Source organism: Triturus cristatus, chromosome 2_1 (genome assembly GCF_964204655.1).
Source record: "Triturus cristatus chromosome 2_1, aTriCri1.1, whole genome shotgun sequence".
NCBI lineage: Eukaryota > Metazoa > Chordata > Amphibia > Caudata > Salamandridae > Triturus > Triturus cristatus.
Genome location: NC_140581.1, coordinates 267,629,906 through 267,644,956, shown reverse-complemented (window position 1 = coordinate 267,644,956; position 15,051 = coordinate 267,629,906). Strand labels below are relative to the sequence as shown.

The 15,051-nt window shown below is 42.4% G+C and overlaps 1 protein-coding gene across 1 annotated transcript in view; it reads right to left on the bottom strand.

The window, feature by feature from the left end:
* LOC146864077 (UDP-glycosyltransferase 3A1-like) overlaps positions 1-15,051 on the bottom strand; it is a 549,505-nt gene that overhangs the window by 314,549 nt on the left and 219,905 nt on the right. Inside the window, exon 4 of the mRNA XM_085631020.1 lies at positions 342-876. Within this exon, the coding sequence (XP_085487146.1) occupies positions 342-876 (535 nt within the window). The remainder of the gene's footprint in view (positions 1-341; positions 877-15,051) is intronic.

The window sequence follows — 15,051 nt, the reverse complement described above, 5'->3', positions numbered from 1 at the left end:
GATCAGTTCACAAAGTGCACTTTGAATATCCCATACACGAATCTGGAAATAAGCATTTTTGTATTTATGTATTGCAGGCTGTATCATGACCCCTGTCATGACCTCTGAGCAATTGGCTGTTACTACAACTTTGATATTTAGGGATAAAGATTCATTAATAATTTTGAGTTTTTTAATAAGCTAACTCCCAGAATTACTATATATAAATCTGAAAAAAGGAGGGGCATATTAATGCATATTTTCTGTAATATAAAATGTAATTCATGACTAATATTTTTGTTTGTATTGCTGCTGACGTTCACAAGAAAAGTGATACAGTAAAAGATTTGTAGATGACTCACCTGAAAAACTGGCTTGGCGGGCTTTGCCAGTATCCCTCCAACATAAATTATGTTGGGTAAAAGAGGACGTGCAAATTCAAAGGAAAAGTCAGTGTTATAGATCCAGAGTTCCGTTTTTTGGTACAGCTCAGAAAAAACTGGTCTGACTCCTTCTTGGAAATGATTTTCAATGACTTTGTCAAAAAGTCCATGCATTTGATGATCTACTATTTTTGTAAGAACATACGTGAAGATGTTCTTTATGCGCTCCCAGAAGTCCATGCGATCTGTTAATTGCGAAGTGTAAACTGGAACATAGGAAAGGGGACTAGGGATGCCAACTTTTAGGGCATCCAGAAACAATGTAGGATAGAAAGAAACAAAAGGCAATCCCAGTTTTTCTACAAACAGGAAACAGCAAGGGTTAAAGCTGTTAACTATTACAATATCATACTTCTCAGTCTGTAGAGAGTTGAAGATTTCTGATTGGTTCAACAGGATGTTGCACTGGCTTGCATAGTGACTCATAATCCCCAAAATATCACTCTGAACAAATCTATGAGGAATAAAAATGAAGAAATATGTAACATGCATTCTCCTGCTACTCACTTTAGTTCAATATACTCAATCTTATAAGCTTTAACCTGACATGCAGATACAATATACTTTTCTATAAAAGCAACTTTAAAATTGTATTAAGTTATTTTTACAGTGCCCACTTATACCTGGTGTTCAGTGGAATGCTTGACTATGAAAAGGGATTTACAGCGTTCATACATATGTCAATGACATGATCAGAATTTTGGTGCAAAATGCAGGGCACATGGGGCCAGATGCACGATGCTATTTAGCGTGCGCAGATCCGTCTTAGACTCGTTTGCGCACGCTAAAAGCATGGGACCATGTACAAACAGTATTTTGTGACTCACTATTAGGAAGGGGCGTTTCCTTCCGACCGCAAAGCTATGTACCAATGTCTTGCAAAACACTCTCAAATTACTACCTACTTCAAGTAGGTGGTAATGCATTCGCAATTAGGAGGGGGTCCCCAGGGGACCCCTTCCCCTTTGCAAATGCATGCAATATTATTTTTTAAGGGCAGGCAGTGGTCCCAGGGACCACTTCCTGCCCTTAAAAAATGAAACAAAAACGTTTCATTTTTCTTTTAAATGCATCCCGTTTTCCTTCAGAGATAACGGGCTGCATTTAAAAATAAAAAAAAGCTGCTTTATTTAAAAGCAGACCCAGACATGATGGTCTGCTGAGCCCAGCAGGCCACCATCCCTGGGAGGGCCTGTCATTTTCTATGGGCTCGCAAATTGTGAGAGGCTCAATAATATTAATGAGTCCCGCAATTTGCGACCCCATTGGGATTCACAACCAGTGTTAAACACACTGTTGTATATGCCAAATAGCGCCTCGCAAATTGCGAGTCGCAAATGCTATGCAATTTGCAAGGCGCTATTTGTCAGGTCGTACATCTGGCCCATCAAGGAATATGTAGCATCGGGGTCAATGGGTGGTCAGGAACCCCAGAGACAGTCCAGAGACAATAGGCGTCTTAGTAGGGAAGGTGCAGAGGAGCAGTTGGGAGGCTGGGTAAATGTAATGCTCATTAAATACTTGGAACCTCAAAGTACAGTGCAGATAATGTTGCAGTTGAATACAGATTTCAATGAAATTATGACATATTCAAGAAGTAACAGCTTCCAAATGGTTTGCTGCATGGGCATCAGCATACACTGATATCTTTGAAAATGAACCAGGGTACTCTTTTACTTGCAGAGAGACAGCAAGCATTGCTATCTAAAAACTACGTAATGCACACTACCATACGTCAATACTGTAAGAACAACATGCAACTTATTCCAATCAATAGAGTATCTCAAAGTGTACTTAGCCAGGTTTCCTTGTATGGTAACATTTACCCCACTTCAGGTAGTCTTGGAACTAATCTGCGCTGGACCCACATTTCTTTTCCAGCATATGTATTAAGGATGTGATTCTTTAACATGTCTCCAGAATATGAAATGGTGCCCTGATCCTCCTCAAACTCTCAGTAGCATTCAACACAGTATCACACCCCACCCTGATCAAAAGCATGCACAACATTGGAGTCTGAGGAAACACCCGTAAGTGGAATGCCTGATTCCTCACAGATAGAACTGAGAGAATCCACCTTCTGTAGTTCACCTCTGAGCCTAATAACTATACCTGCAGCATCCTTCATGGTTTATCCCTCAGCCCCATCCTGTTCATCACCTCCATGACTCAGTTGGCTAATGGTCTAAACATCACATCCTACACCAATACCAGCTAATTCTCTCAGTATCACAAGACCCCTCCGCCACGCTGACAAACTTCCACAGGTGCATGACGAACATGGCTGACTGGATCAGAAACAACTGCCTACAACTCAACACAGACAAGACAGAAGTGTTGATCTTTGGAAACACCTCCCCATGGAATGAAGCCTGGTAGTCCCCCAAATAAGGACCCTTGCCAACTCTGACAGACCAGGCCCACAAACTTGGCATCATCCTGGACAGTAAGCTCACAATGAAAAAACAGCTCAATGCAGTTTCATCCGTCTGCTTCCTCACCCTCCGCATGCACCACAAGACTTTCAAGTGGCTCCCCATCAGCACTCGATGCACCGTCTCACAAGCTATTGTCACCAGGTGACTGGACTATTGCAATGCACTCTACGCAGAAATCACCACACACCTCTTTGAGAGACAACAGGTGATACAGAATGCAGCGGCCAGACTCATCATAGACCTCCCCAAGCAGACCCAAATCACCCTCACCTCAAGAAGCTCCACTGGCTCCTCATTCAGAAGAGATGCCCGTTCAAGATAATGATCCCCGCCTTCAAAGCCCTCCACAACCAAGGGCCAGAGTACATCAACCCCCAACTGAATTTCCACCTTCTCTCCACCTGCAATCCGCCTACCTCTGCCTTGCCCAAACCGCGCATCCGTTGCAGCAACAGTGCAGGACGCTCCTTCTCCTGCCTTGCATAAAAGTATTGAAACAACCTACCACTTCACCTACAGACCTCATCCTCTCTGCTAGGATTCAGGAAAGGACTCAACTGTGCCCCGTGTTGCAATACTCTCAGTGCTTTTATACCACGGGTGAGTAGCCATGCTTTACAAATCCAGATTGATTGATTGTTTTCAACAATTAGCTCTTGCTCACTGATCTTAGAACAATACCTGCCTGAAGCAGAAAACAACAGAGTAAACAAACTTCCCCTTTTCTCAAATAATTGTTCTTGTTTCTAGAGTGTGGATGCGTGCTCCCCTTAAAGAAAAGACTAATTCACCTTGAAAACACCCAGACAATAATCCTACTTTAATATAACGCCAGTCTGCAAGATGCATTAAAAACCTCACAAACTTCCTACGACCATCCCCTCACATCAACATGGATTAAAATCACTTGGCAGGCAAATTAGTTGTGGGATAAAGGCTCTTTAATCAGTCCAATGCTTTCAATGGGGGGGTTGGACTTTAATCACTACTTCCATCCCTCTCCAAGATACAATCATTCTGTCTAAATGTTTGCCACTGTAAAGCATGTACCTTAGCCCAGAGTGCCATCATTACCTATCAGCTGTCTGAAGAAACCTCACTTCAGGATGTGTAAAGGGTAATACCGCTACACAAACTTCTGCATCCGTGCAATGCTTCTGCCTGCTCGCTTCAGATGACGCAATCCAAGTTCATCTACTGGGAGTCGTCTATCCCCTTCCTTTTCCCTTTACAGCCTCCAATAAGACTTTATTTACCTCCTAACCCAGGAAAACGATTTAACACTCTTCAAGTCAAAAAACAAACGTCATAAGCTACTTACGTTAACTCCTTTTTCCTACTTACTACAGCGATTTATGAACACAATGCTTCCCCTCAGAGCCTACCTTTATCTATCAGATCACTGTATGCACAGCCCTTTACCTGGAGCTCTCTCCATGGCTATGTGGAGATACCAGGCAACTTCAATGCATGTTTAAGGAGATGACGTCATTTCCCTGTGCATAGACAGGAACCTAATCAGTCTGCTTAAGTAAATGCCCTATTTCAGATAGTATTTAAGATAGTATCAATTACCAGGCTATTACTGGGATGCCAGAATCAACAACTCCACTGGGTTCATTATGGAAATAGAGAGCTCTCAAATGATTTAACTATTTTATAATTATATTTAATGTGGATTACTGCCTTGCACTATGCTGCTTCCTTCCCATTCTGCCCACTAGACTCCTTTGACAGCCTCTCTTCCCTTTCTGAACCACTTCAGTGCTAATGATGGACGCATCATTAGCACGACCTCCCCGGTGCTAAGTTTGTGTACTGCTCGTCCTAGCACTTAAGGCTAAAAAGATGTACTTTTCATTTTTTGCAGTTAGGTCTGTTGTGGAAAAGCTTCACCAGTAGCCCAAAGATGTTAGGCTATGTTTTAAAAAAATGTAAATGAAGATCAGTGCCATGCACGCTGACGTCATTAAGCTGGTGTTTGGACAAAATACTAAGTTTTAAATATCAGGAGACAGAAAAATTCAGGAAAAAAAATAACGTGACACGAAAATATCATGATGCAAAATTATCGTTGTCATGAATAACACTATTTTAGATGATTAGTAATATCGTTTTTAGAATATATTTGTTTTTAATATCGTTTTCAGTGATATGGTTGCAAAAATGTTGTTTTTAATTATTATCATGTGTTTTTGTTCATATATTAAATTTATGTGTTACAATTGTTTGTGTATTTGTTATACATTTTTTAAATATACTTTGTTATTTTAAGTGATTCAGAATGTTATATTTAATTGTTCATAGTAATTTGTCGTGTTGTTGCGGGTTGTTGGATTTGTAGGGGGATAGGGAGGGAAGTTAATGTTAAGAAAAAAATAATTATTAATTAATTAACATGTTTTAATTAGTTATGTGATTGGTATTAATTAGGTAAATTATGTAACACTGATTTATTTTAGTTCTATTTTAGGTGCAGGCTGCTAAGTTTGTAGGGGTATAAGTTGGGCAGGTATTTCAGTAATAATTGGTTAACAAACAATTATTATTTTATAATAATTACTTAATTAACTATCAGTTATGTAAACTGTGTCATAATTATATATTTTTGTTATGGTTTAGGTGCAGGCCGCTGGGTTTGTAGGGGTGTAGGTTGGACAGTTAATTAAATAGCAACCATGAAAATTCTGCTATCATGTATTTGAGTTACATTTTAATTGTGGGATACTGAGTTGGAAGGGGTCTAGCTTGGGAAGTTATTTAATAATCAATTAACAATTAGTTATTGAATGGTAATTAATTATTGAATTTATTTTAAGTATTTAAGTTATAAAATAGTTATTTTCTTAGGTTTATTTTAGGTGCAGACTGCCAGAGGTACAGGGTTGGAAGCTAATTAATTAATAATTAAATAACAATTATTTGTTAGTTATTTTTATATTAATTATGTAAATTAATAAATAGTTTTTAGTTTTTTAAAGACATATTTAGATATTTATGTTAAGTAATTTTTTTGTTGATAGTTTATTATTTTTTCTAAATTCGTGGGGTTACTCATATGTAATGTGTTTGAGGTGTTTTCCCTGCTCTTGTATATATATTCACTGAAAAAAACATAGGTTACGGGGATGCTATAGTTTGGCTCAGATTTCACTCACACAAAACCAATGAAATTCAGCAGTTATGGTTACCTAAGCTATAACTATATATTACGCCCCCACAATGCACTGCCTATGACCTCACATATTACATCAATCATGACATGGTCAGTGACATCACTGATGACATCTTAAATGACATCACTGATGACATAATCAAGTGAGTGTAAATATTTGTAAGAGTTTATGCGTGTTAAACATATATACTAACTTACTACAAAAGTTAAATTAGTATACTCGGTGCAGTACTACTGAGTGATACTATTTCTAACATATATTAAGTGAGTAGCTGTGTGACTGTATGTATCTTTGTGTGTATGGATGTGTAAGTGGCTGTATTGGTGTATACGTGGGTGTGTGTGGAGCTGTGTGGGTGAGTGATATGCTGTGTGTGTGGCGGTATTGGTGAGTGAGTGGGTGTGTCAGTGGCTGTATGGGTAGTGAAGTGCAGTGTGAGTGGTTCCATGGGTGGGTAAGTGGGTGTTTGGAGACTGTGGGTGAGTGAGTGGGTGTCTCAATGGCTGAATGAGTGAGTGATTCAGCATGTAAGTGGTTGTATGGGTGAGTGAGTGGTTGATTGAGTGGGTGTATTGGCGAGTGACCGTCTGTGTGAATGGCTATATGGGTGAGTGAGCAGATGTGTGTGGGCTTGTGTGGATGTGTGGGTGTGTGAGTGAGTGTGTGAGTGCTTGTATGGGCGAGTGAGTGGCTGTGTTGAGAGGCCTTATAGGTGAGTGAGTGTTGTGTGAGCAACTGTGTTGGTAAATAAGTGGGTGTGTGAGTAGCTGTATGGGTGAGTATGTGACTATTTGAGTGGCTGAATGGGAGCATGCCTGGTTGTATCAGTGGTTGCATGAGTGAGTGAATGGTTCTGTGAGTGGCTGTACAAGTGAGTGAGTGGGTGGGTGAGTGCCTCTATGGAAGAATGCATGGGTGTGTGAGTACTGGTATGGGGCTGTGAATGGGTATGTGAGTGGTTGAGTGGAAGTGGGCATATGAGAGGTTGTATTGTGTGTGAGTGGGTGTGTGAGTGGTTCTGTGGATGATGCCATCAGTGATGTCATTTGAGATGTCATCATTGATGTCACTGACCATGTCATCAGTGATGTAATATGTGAGGTCATAAGTATTGTAATGAGGGGACGTAAGTTACAGTTATAGCTTAGGTAACTATAACGGCTAATTTTCACTGGAGTTGTATGAGTGAAATCTGAGCCTAACAATAACATCCCTGTAACCTTTGGTTTATTCAGTGAATTTCTTAGGTTTTCTAATTCTATTTCCTAAGTATAATGACCCTGCAACCTCTCGTTTTTTAAGTGAATTTCTAAAGTTTTCACATTCTGTTTTCTAACAATAACGTCCCAGTAACCTCTGTTTTTTTTACGTGAATTTCAATTTTTTTGTAACTAGTAGTTGTGTTTGCAGTGTGGTGGAGAAAGGGGGGCGGGTGCTCTGACCAGCTTTCAGGAATCCTGCTGTGTCAGACTTACTGGAGGTAACAGGAGGGCTTCTAGGCCCCAAAGAACCCTCAGCATCCAAGAGGACTTCATCTCCCAACCAGCAGTGCGCCAGGAGGCACGTTTGCAGAGTAGTGGAGAAATGAGGCGTGACCTCCAAAGACCTCTCAGCCTTTCCACCATATGGGACTTACTGGAGGTAACAGGAGGGCTTGTTAGCCCCCAAGGGCACTCTAGACCCAAGGTGACTTATTTCCTGACCAGCAGTTTACCAGGAGGAGTGTTTACAGAGTAGTGGAGAAGAGGCCTTGGCTTTTGAAGTCCTCTCAGCAATCGCGGTCAGTGTGACTTACTGGAGGTAACATGAGCGCTTGTTGCCCCCCAAGGACCCTCAACATCCAAGAGGACTTCATCCCCCAACTAGCAGAGCGCCAGGAGGCGCGTTTGCCGAGTTGTGGAGAAAGGAGACATGGCCTTTAAAGAAATCCCAACAATCCCACTATGTGGGACTTAGTGGAGGTAACAGGAGGGCTTGTTGGCCCCAATGACCCTCTGCAGCCAAGTGGGCTTCATTCCCCAACCAGCAGTGTGCCAGGAGGCGCATTTACAAAGTGGTGGAGAAAGGAGACGTGACCTGCGAAGACTTCTCAGCAATTTCACGACATGTGAATTACTTGAGGTAACAGGAGGGCTTGTTGGCCCCAAGGACCCTCCGGAGCCAAGAGGACTTCATCCTTCAACCAGCAGTGAACCAGGAGGTGCATTTGCAAAGTGGTGGAGAAAGGAGCATGGCCTTCAAAGTCCTCTCAGCAATACCACTGTATGGGACTTACTGGATGTAACAGGAGTGCTTGTTGGCCCACAAAGACCCTCTGCACCCAAGGGGACTTCACCCCCCAACCAGCAATGTGCCAGGAGGCACGTTTACAGAGTGGTGGAGAAAGCAGGAGGGGCCTCCGGCGACTTGACAGTCCCGCATTTTTTCCCATTTTTTTTCTTTATTTCTGGTGGGGGTCGCGTGCCCCCTTCACTGGGTCGATTTGGGCCCCGGGGAAACCATCCCTTGGGGCCAGGCCTTTTTTTAATGGGGGAGGAGGGCCGAGCGGCTCCTAATACATATTGACAATTTGACACTCAAAATAAGAGGGGTCAGGCACTCGAAGACAAGAACGTTTGTATCTTTTATTTAGGCAACATCAGATACAGGACACGTTTCAGCTGGGAACTAGCCTTGATCACATGTGAGATGCCATTTTTTAGGGTGTTTAAAATACTCACAATGTGATATAAAATAGACATAAAATCATGTCTCCGTTACAAAGTTCACAGCTCTGTCATTGATAATGATCACATTAATGCCACAAGACAATGACATAAAAAATGCATACACAACATAAATATTGAATATAAATTGCATGTCATATAGTTTGAAATGTGCAACTGATTCTTTTCACCCTTGTTCAATATAATAAATAACTTACAGAAAATTAGGGCTTAAATGCCCTACAGTTACACTAAATTAGATGTTCAGTGCAATAATATCAGCCCATGTGGCCTATCCTTCTTTCCTAACACCACATACACATATAAAACCTTTTGTTCAGTCTAAAATTATATTTCTGCTTGCAATGTACAAAATCTACACAAATAATGGAAAGAAAATGTATTAATGTATAATGCCCTTACATCATTGTCACCAGTGCTAAAACCAATAAAGCCCAAATGGGCACACATTAAATGTATTTGCTCCTTGGTTCAGTCCCAATGACAGACCACAAGATTTATAATCAATTTTATACAAAATGGCTGCTGTCAGCAACCTGAGCAGCCTAACAAATACTGCGATCACAGGCTTAAAAAACCTCAATGATTTTCATCACAATTCTGTCCACGAACCTGCATACTATTAGGCAGCAAAAATGTCTAAAACAACATCATATCAGAGTCCACGTAAATGTGGCAAAGATGACACACTATAGAATGGTATTTACTGTGTAAATTAGTCATTAGTGCTGCTACAAGAGGAGCCCATAACTTATTCATTCAAGTTCACTTATTAAGTGCTCTCCTGTTCTCAGTGGAACTCTGATATAATGTTGTTTTAGACACTTTTGTGGCAATAATGCGGACATTATCCATGACAGAGTAGTGAAATCTGTAACAGAGACAGGATTTTGTTTATGTTTATTGTATACTAATCACATTGAGATTATTTGAACACCTTACAAAATGGCATCTTGGAGTGTGCCAAAGGCTGGCTCCCAGCCGAAACTCGTCCTGCGTCTGATGTTGCTTAAATAAAAGTTACAAGCTTCACGTCTTTTGAGTTTGGAATTTATATATATATGTATATATGGCGACCTGTGTCATATGCTTGAGTCAGGCCTGGTAGGAAATAGTGCCATTTTACATGTACATGTTTCTTTGCCATTTCTTTTGTCACATCGACTTTTTACACATATTTGCATTTGTGACAGTTGGATTATTTCTAAAAAACACCTACCTTGCTGACAAAGAGAATTTCATATGAACACTGTCCCACTGCCTTGACATTATGTGCAATGTCCTCATGTGCATGATACAAATGTGTTATTATTTCATCTACAAGGCGACACAGCTATATGTGGAATGCAAACAGGCGGCCTGATAACAATCGCGGCCCAAGGCAAGGATGTCATTTTCTATATATAACCTTTTGTTTCCAAATACAATCAGAGGAGCCACTTCTGCTGACTTTGAGGTGTCCCTGCATGCTGAAACTTTTTGCCTAGCAGCAGCCTGACATCTCCATGAGGGGTGTCTAATCCATGATCAAGATGGGGTCTATACTCTTACCCATCAGGTCAAGAAGTTAGATCATCCAGAGGGGGTTTCTAAGTAAGCCTGAGCAAAGCACTACACTACGCTCGCGTAGTTTGCAAAGTTTGCGCTACTTCACACTACGCGAATTGCACGTAGCACAGTGCAAACACGTGTAGCGTAGTGTTGCATAGTGCAGCGGTCATTTTTTGCTTGCTTGCGGTCCTCAACGTCAAGTTGGCGACCGCGAGCAAGCAAAATGACATCCCGGCGAGACTTTTTCCTCGTTCGCGATCAGCAACATCAAGTTGGCGATGGCGAGAGTGGAAAATAAACCTCCCGGCGAGATTCTCAACGCGGGGAGGTCAGGTTTCTCATTGCGTAAAAATCTACTCGAGCGGCAGAAAACTACAGCTCGCACTGTGCAAGATGCCGTTTTCAATGATTGCACAGTGTTGGATGCTTGTCTGCACTGTGCAATCATTGAAAACGACATCTTGCACAGTGCGAACAGGGTACTACGCAGTTCACGAAGTGCTACGCGTAGCTCCCGTAGTGCGAAGTGCACTTTGCGTAGCTACGCCCAGGGTTATTTCTAAGCAAAGCACGCATTCACACCATAGAAACAGAGTTAGGGTTTGCATTGTAGGAGTAGGCTAGATTGTTATAGTATTGTATATGTATGCCTACATAATTTGTCCAAAACAAAATGGTGGAACTTTTCGTGCTATTTACTGTTTAGACACTTCTCATAACTTTCTTCTGCTTCTGTCTATTGGTCATTGCAGTACATATGTTCTATACAAGAATCACTTCGGTTCAATTTAAAATTTTAAATGTCCCTTTGTGTGTTCTTTGTATAATTGTCTGAGCGAAAGAGAGCACAAGTGACTAAGCAAAAAGTTTTCGGTCTGTCTTCACGGTTCTTGAGGGAACAGCGTCTTCAATGCCAGTGGTTGCAAGAATGTTTGATCCCTTCCTTTAGGGAGGTTAACGGTGGCACTGTGAGCTAGCTGGACCAAAGGACAACATATACTGCGGGTGTGCACGGAATCAGTCTAGCACCACCATAAGTTTATGTCATCCACAAACATGCAGTTCCTACTCATTAGTGGAAACTACACGACAATATACGTTCAGTGCCTCATCACTACTTGAACAAGGAAGCCGATGCTTTTTGAAGAGTTGAAGTAAAGATTTCTTTACTGAAAGTGCTCATGCTACCGTGAAGCGTTTTGGCTGTCTCACTGCCTTTTTCAAAGTTAGTAAGATGCCATTGTGTTACCATATTTACATTGCCTTTCCCGTGACATCATCATAAACTCTTATAACAGAGTGCCCATTGCAACGCAATGATTTAGAAGATAGCCGTTAATGGCACACATACTTATGCATTCATCATGCCTTGACTAATTAATGATGACAATTCACACATTTTAACACACCTCATTATTCTGTTGCACAAATTAAATAAAGCTTAATTTCATATTTTCACATCATTGACATAATTTCTTTGATAAAAATAAATCCTTGTTATAAAACAACACCAACATGGGAATCTTATAAATACCAATGTAAAATAAATAAAATTATTAAAATTGACATGAGCGCTGAATTGATCCAAGTAAAGCCCAAGTGGGTAAACCTCATTGTGCTCATCTGCATTGTTATAGCACGTTTCCCTATTCCCCATAAAGCCCCAGTGGACTGATTATGTCTTATCAAATAATTATTGTATTTGTTCACATTGCAACCTACCCTAACCTTCATCTTTCTTTTCCCCATCTTACCTAAAAGTGCCATGTGCAAAAATGTGCAAATTAAAACTTGTCCTTATTGGAGAGTGTCTTATGGCATCTACAGATGTGTTCTATATAGCTCACAGGTGCTGGATTATTCTTGTATGCACTGGAAGTGCAGTGATAGCCACCTACATCATTGCACATAGGAAACTGTAGACTGCGTGATCTGTCTTACAGTTGTAGTTCCCTTTTATGCACTTCATAGTTGTCAAAAATGGAGATTTATACTCTTAGACATTCTTACCATTCTGGCAAGCTTTAAACCTGCACATTTTCTGTTTGAGACACGTTCTTTTTACCATCTTGCTACTTCTCACCAGCTCTTCCTTCATAGATTTGTCTGTCCTGAAAATAACCCCTGACCTGTGTGGCACAACGGCCCCTAAGCCTGGGTCACTTTTTTATTAAATGCCAGTATTTTTGTATTATAGATCTAACTGTGCCTTCTTGCCTTTTGAAGGCAGTGATTAATCTAAAATGGATCAATTTTGGTGTCTTTCTCACCACGTCTTCAACAAGGCAGACTCCGTCATCGCACCCCAACTCCGGGACATCATCAACTGCTCCTTCAACACCGCCACCTTCCCGGAGAGCTGGAAGCACGCCGAACTCAGCGCCCTCCTGAAGAAACCATCGGCAGACCCCACCGACCTCAAGAACTACCGGCCCATCTCGCTGCTCCCGTTTCCCGCCGAAGTCATCGAGAAGACCGTCAACAAACAGCTGGCTGCCTTACTCGAGACGAACGGATCCCTCGACCACTCACAGTCCGGCTTGCGAGCCAATCACAGCACCGAGACCGCCCTCATCGCAGCCACTGACGACATCCGAACCCTGCTCGACAACGGGGAAACAGCGGCCCTCATCCTCCTGGACCTCTCCGCAGCGTTCGATACTGTCTGCCACCACACCCTAGTTCAATGCCTCAGCAACGTCGGAATCCAAGAGAAGGCTCTGGAGTGGATCATCTCGTTCCTCGACGGAAGAACCCAGAGAGTCCGCCTCCCCCCGTTCAGATCTGAGGCCACCGAAGTCATCTGCGGCGTACCACAAGGTTCATCACTCAGCCCCACCCTCTTCAATGTGTACATGAGCCCCCTCGCAGCCATCGCACGCCGACACAGCCTCAACATCATCTCCTATGCCGATGACACCCAGCTGATCCTCTCCCTCACCAACAACCCCGCCACCGCCAGAACTAACCTACACAAAGGGATGAAAGAAGTAGCCGAGTGGATGAAGAACAGCCGCCTGAAACTGAACTCAGACAAGATGGAAGTCCTCATCCTTGGGTCAACGCCATCTGCCTGGGACGACTCCTGGTGGCCTCCGGTCCTAGGCCACGCACCCAAACCAACGGACCACGCACGCAACTTGGGCTTCATCTTGGACTCCTCCCTGTCGATGAACAGACAAGTCAACGCCGTCTCATCTTCATGCTTCAACATCCTACGCATGCTCCGAAAGATCTTCAGATGGATCCCCACTGAAACCAGGAAGACGGTTACCCAGGCACTTGTCATCAGCCAACTAGACTACGGAAACACCCTCTACACCGTAACCACAGCCAAACTGCAGAAAAGACTCCAACGCATCCAGAACGCCTCCGCACGACTCATCCTGGACATCCCCCGCCACAGCCACATCTCCAGACACCTGAGAGACCTGCATTGGCTCCCCGTCAGCAAAAGAATCACGTTCCGCCTTCTCACCCACGCACACAAAGCACTCCACGACCTGGGCCCCAGGTACCTCAACAACCGCATGACCTTCTACACTCCCACCCGCCAACTACGATAGACCAACCACGCCCTCGCCGCCATCCCACACATCCGAAGAACCACCATGGGAGGAAGATCCTTCTCCTACCTGGCAGCCAAGACCTGGAATTCCCTCCCCATCCACCTCCGCCTCACCCAAGACCACCTCTCCTTCAGGAGGCAACTGAAGACCTGGCTGTTCGAGCAGTAGCGGACCCCCCCCCCCAGCGCCTTGAGACCCTCCGGGTGAGTAGCGCGCTATACAAATTTCTTGATTGATTGATTTCTCTGATGGTTTATTTTTGAAGATGAGTTGCTCTTTAGTTGGATTTTTCGGTTTATTCTTTGCTTCCTCTGTACATTTTCGTGGATAGCCTTTTGCCTGAAACATTTCTGTTAGAACATCTAATGCTTTTCTCTCTTCATTGATTTCACTATAGTTATGCCTGATATGCAAACTCTCTCCATTAGGAATACTTTTGATTAAATTCTGTGGGTGGAAACTTGATGAGTGAAGCACAGTGTTTCTTGAAGTAGGCTTCCTATAGAGTTTGTTTTCAAGCTTTTTTTTAACATGAACTGTAAGGTCAAGAAACTTAACTTCATTCTTGCTCAGTGTTCTGGTGAAGTGCAAATTGAGACCATTAATTACAAGGTTACTCAAAAATTCCTTTACACTATCCTCTGACGCCTTCCATACCATGAAAAAGACCTCAATAAACCTACTCCACTGCGCAACACGTTCCACCCAATCCGTATGAAGTTCGACTTGGACCACCTGCTCCTCTCAGAAGCTTTTATTCAAATTCGCAAAGCTGGGGGCAAAGCAGGTGCCCATCACTGTTCCACAGATCTGGTGGAACAAATCATTGTTGAAAATAAAGAAATTACTTTCCAAACATCTTTGTATCATTCTCAACAACATCTGCATGTGCCTCCATAATCCTAATGGTCTGGCTCATAGGAAATACTGTATTGAGTTCACTCCGTCCCTATGCTGGATGCTTATGTAAAGTGTTATCACATCAGTCATTACCAGAATATAGTCATCCTCCCAAGGGACATCATACATTTTTGGTTAAAAGTCCCGTGTCCTGAAAATAGGATGGCAGATTTTTCTCGAAATCATCTAGAAAATAGTCATCATATTTTGAAGCATTTTCAAAAGCACTGTCCAAAGCTAATATAATAGGGTGTCCCAGTGGGTTTTCT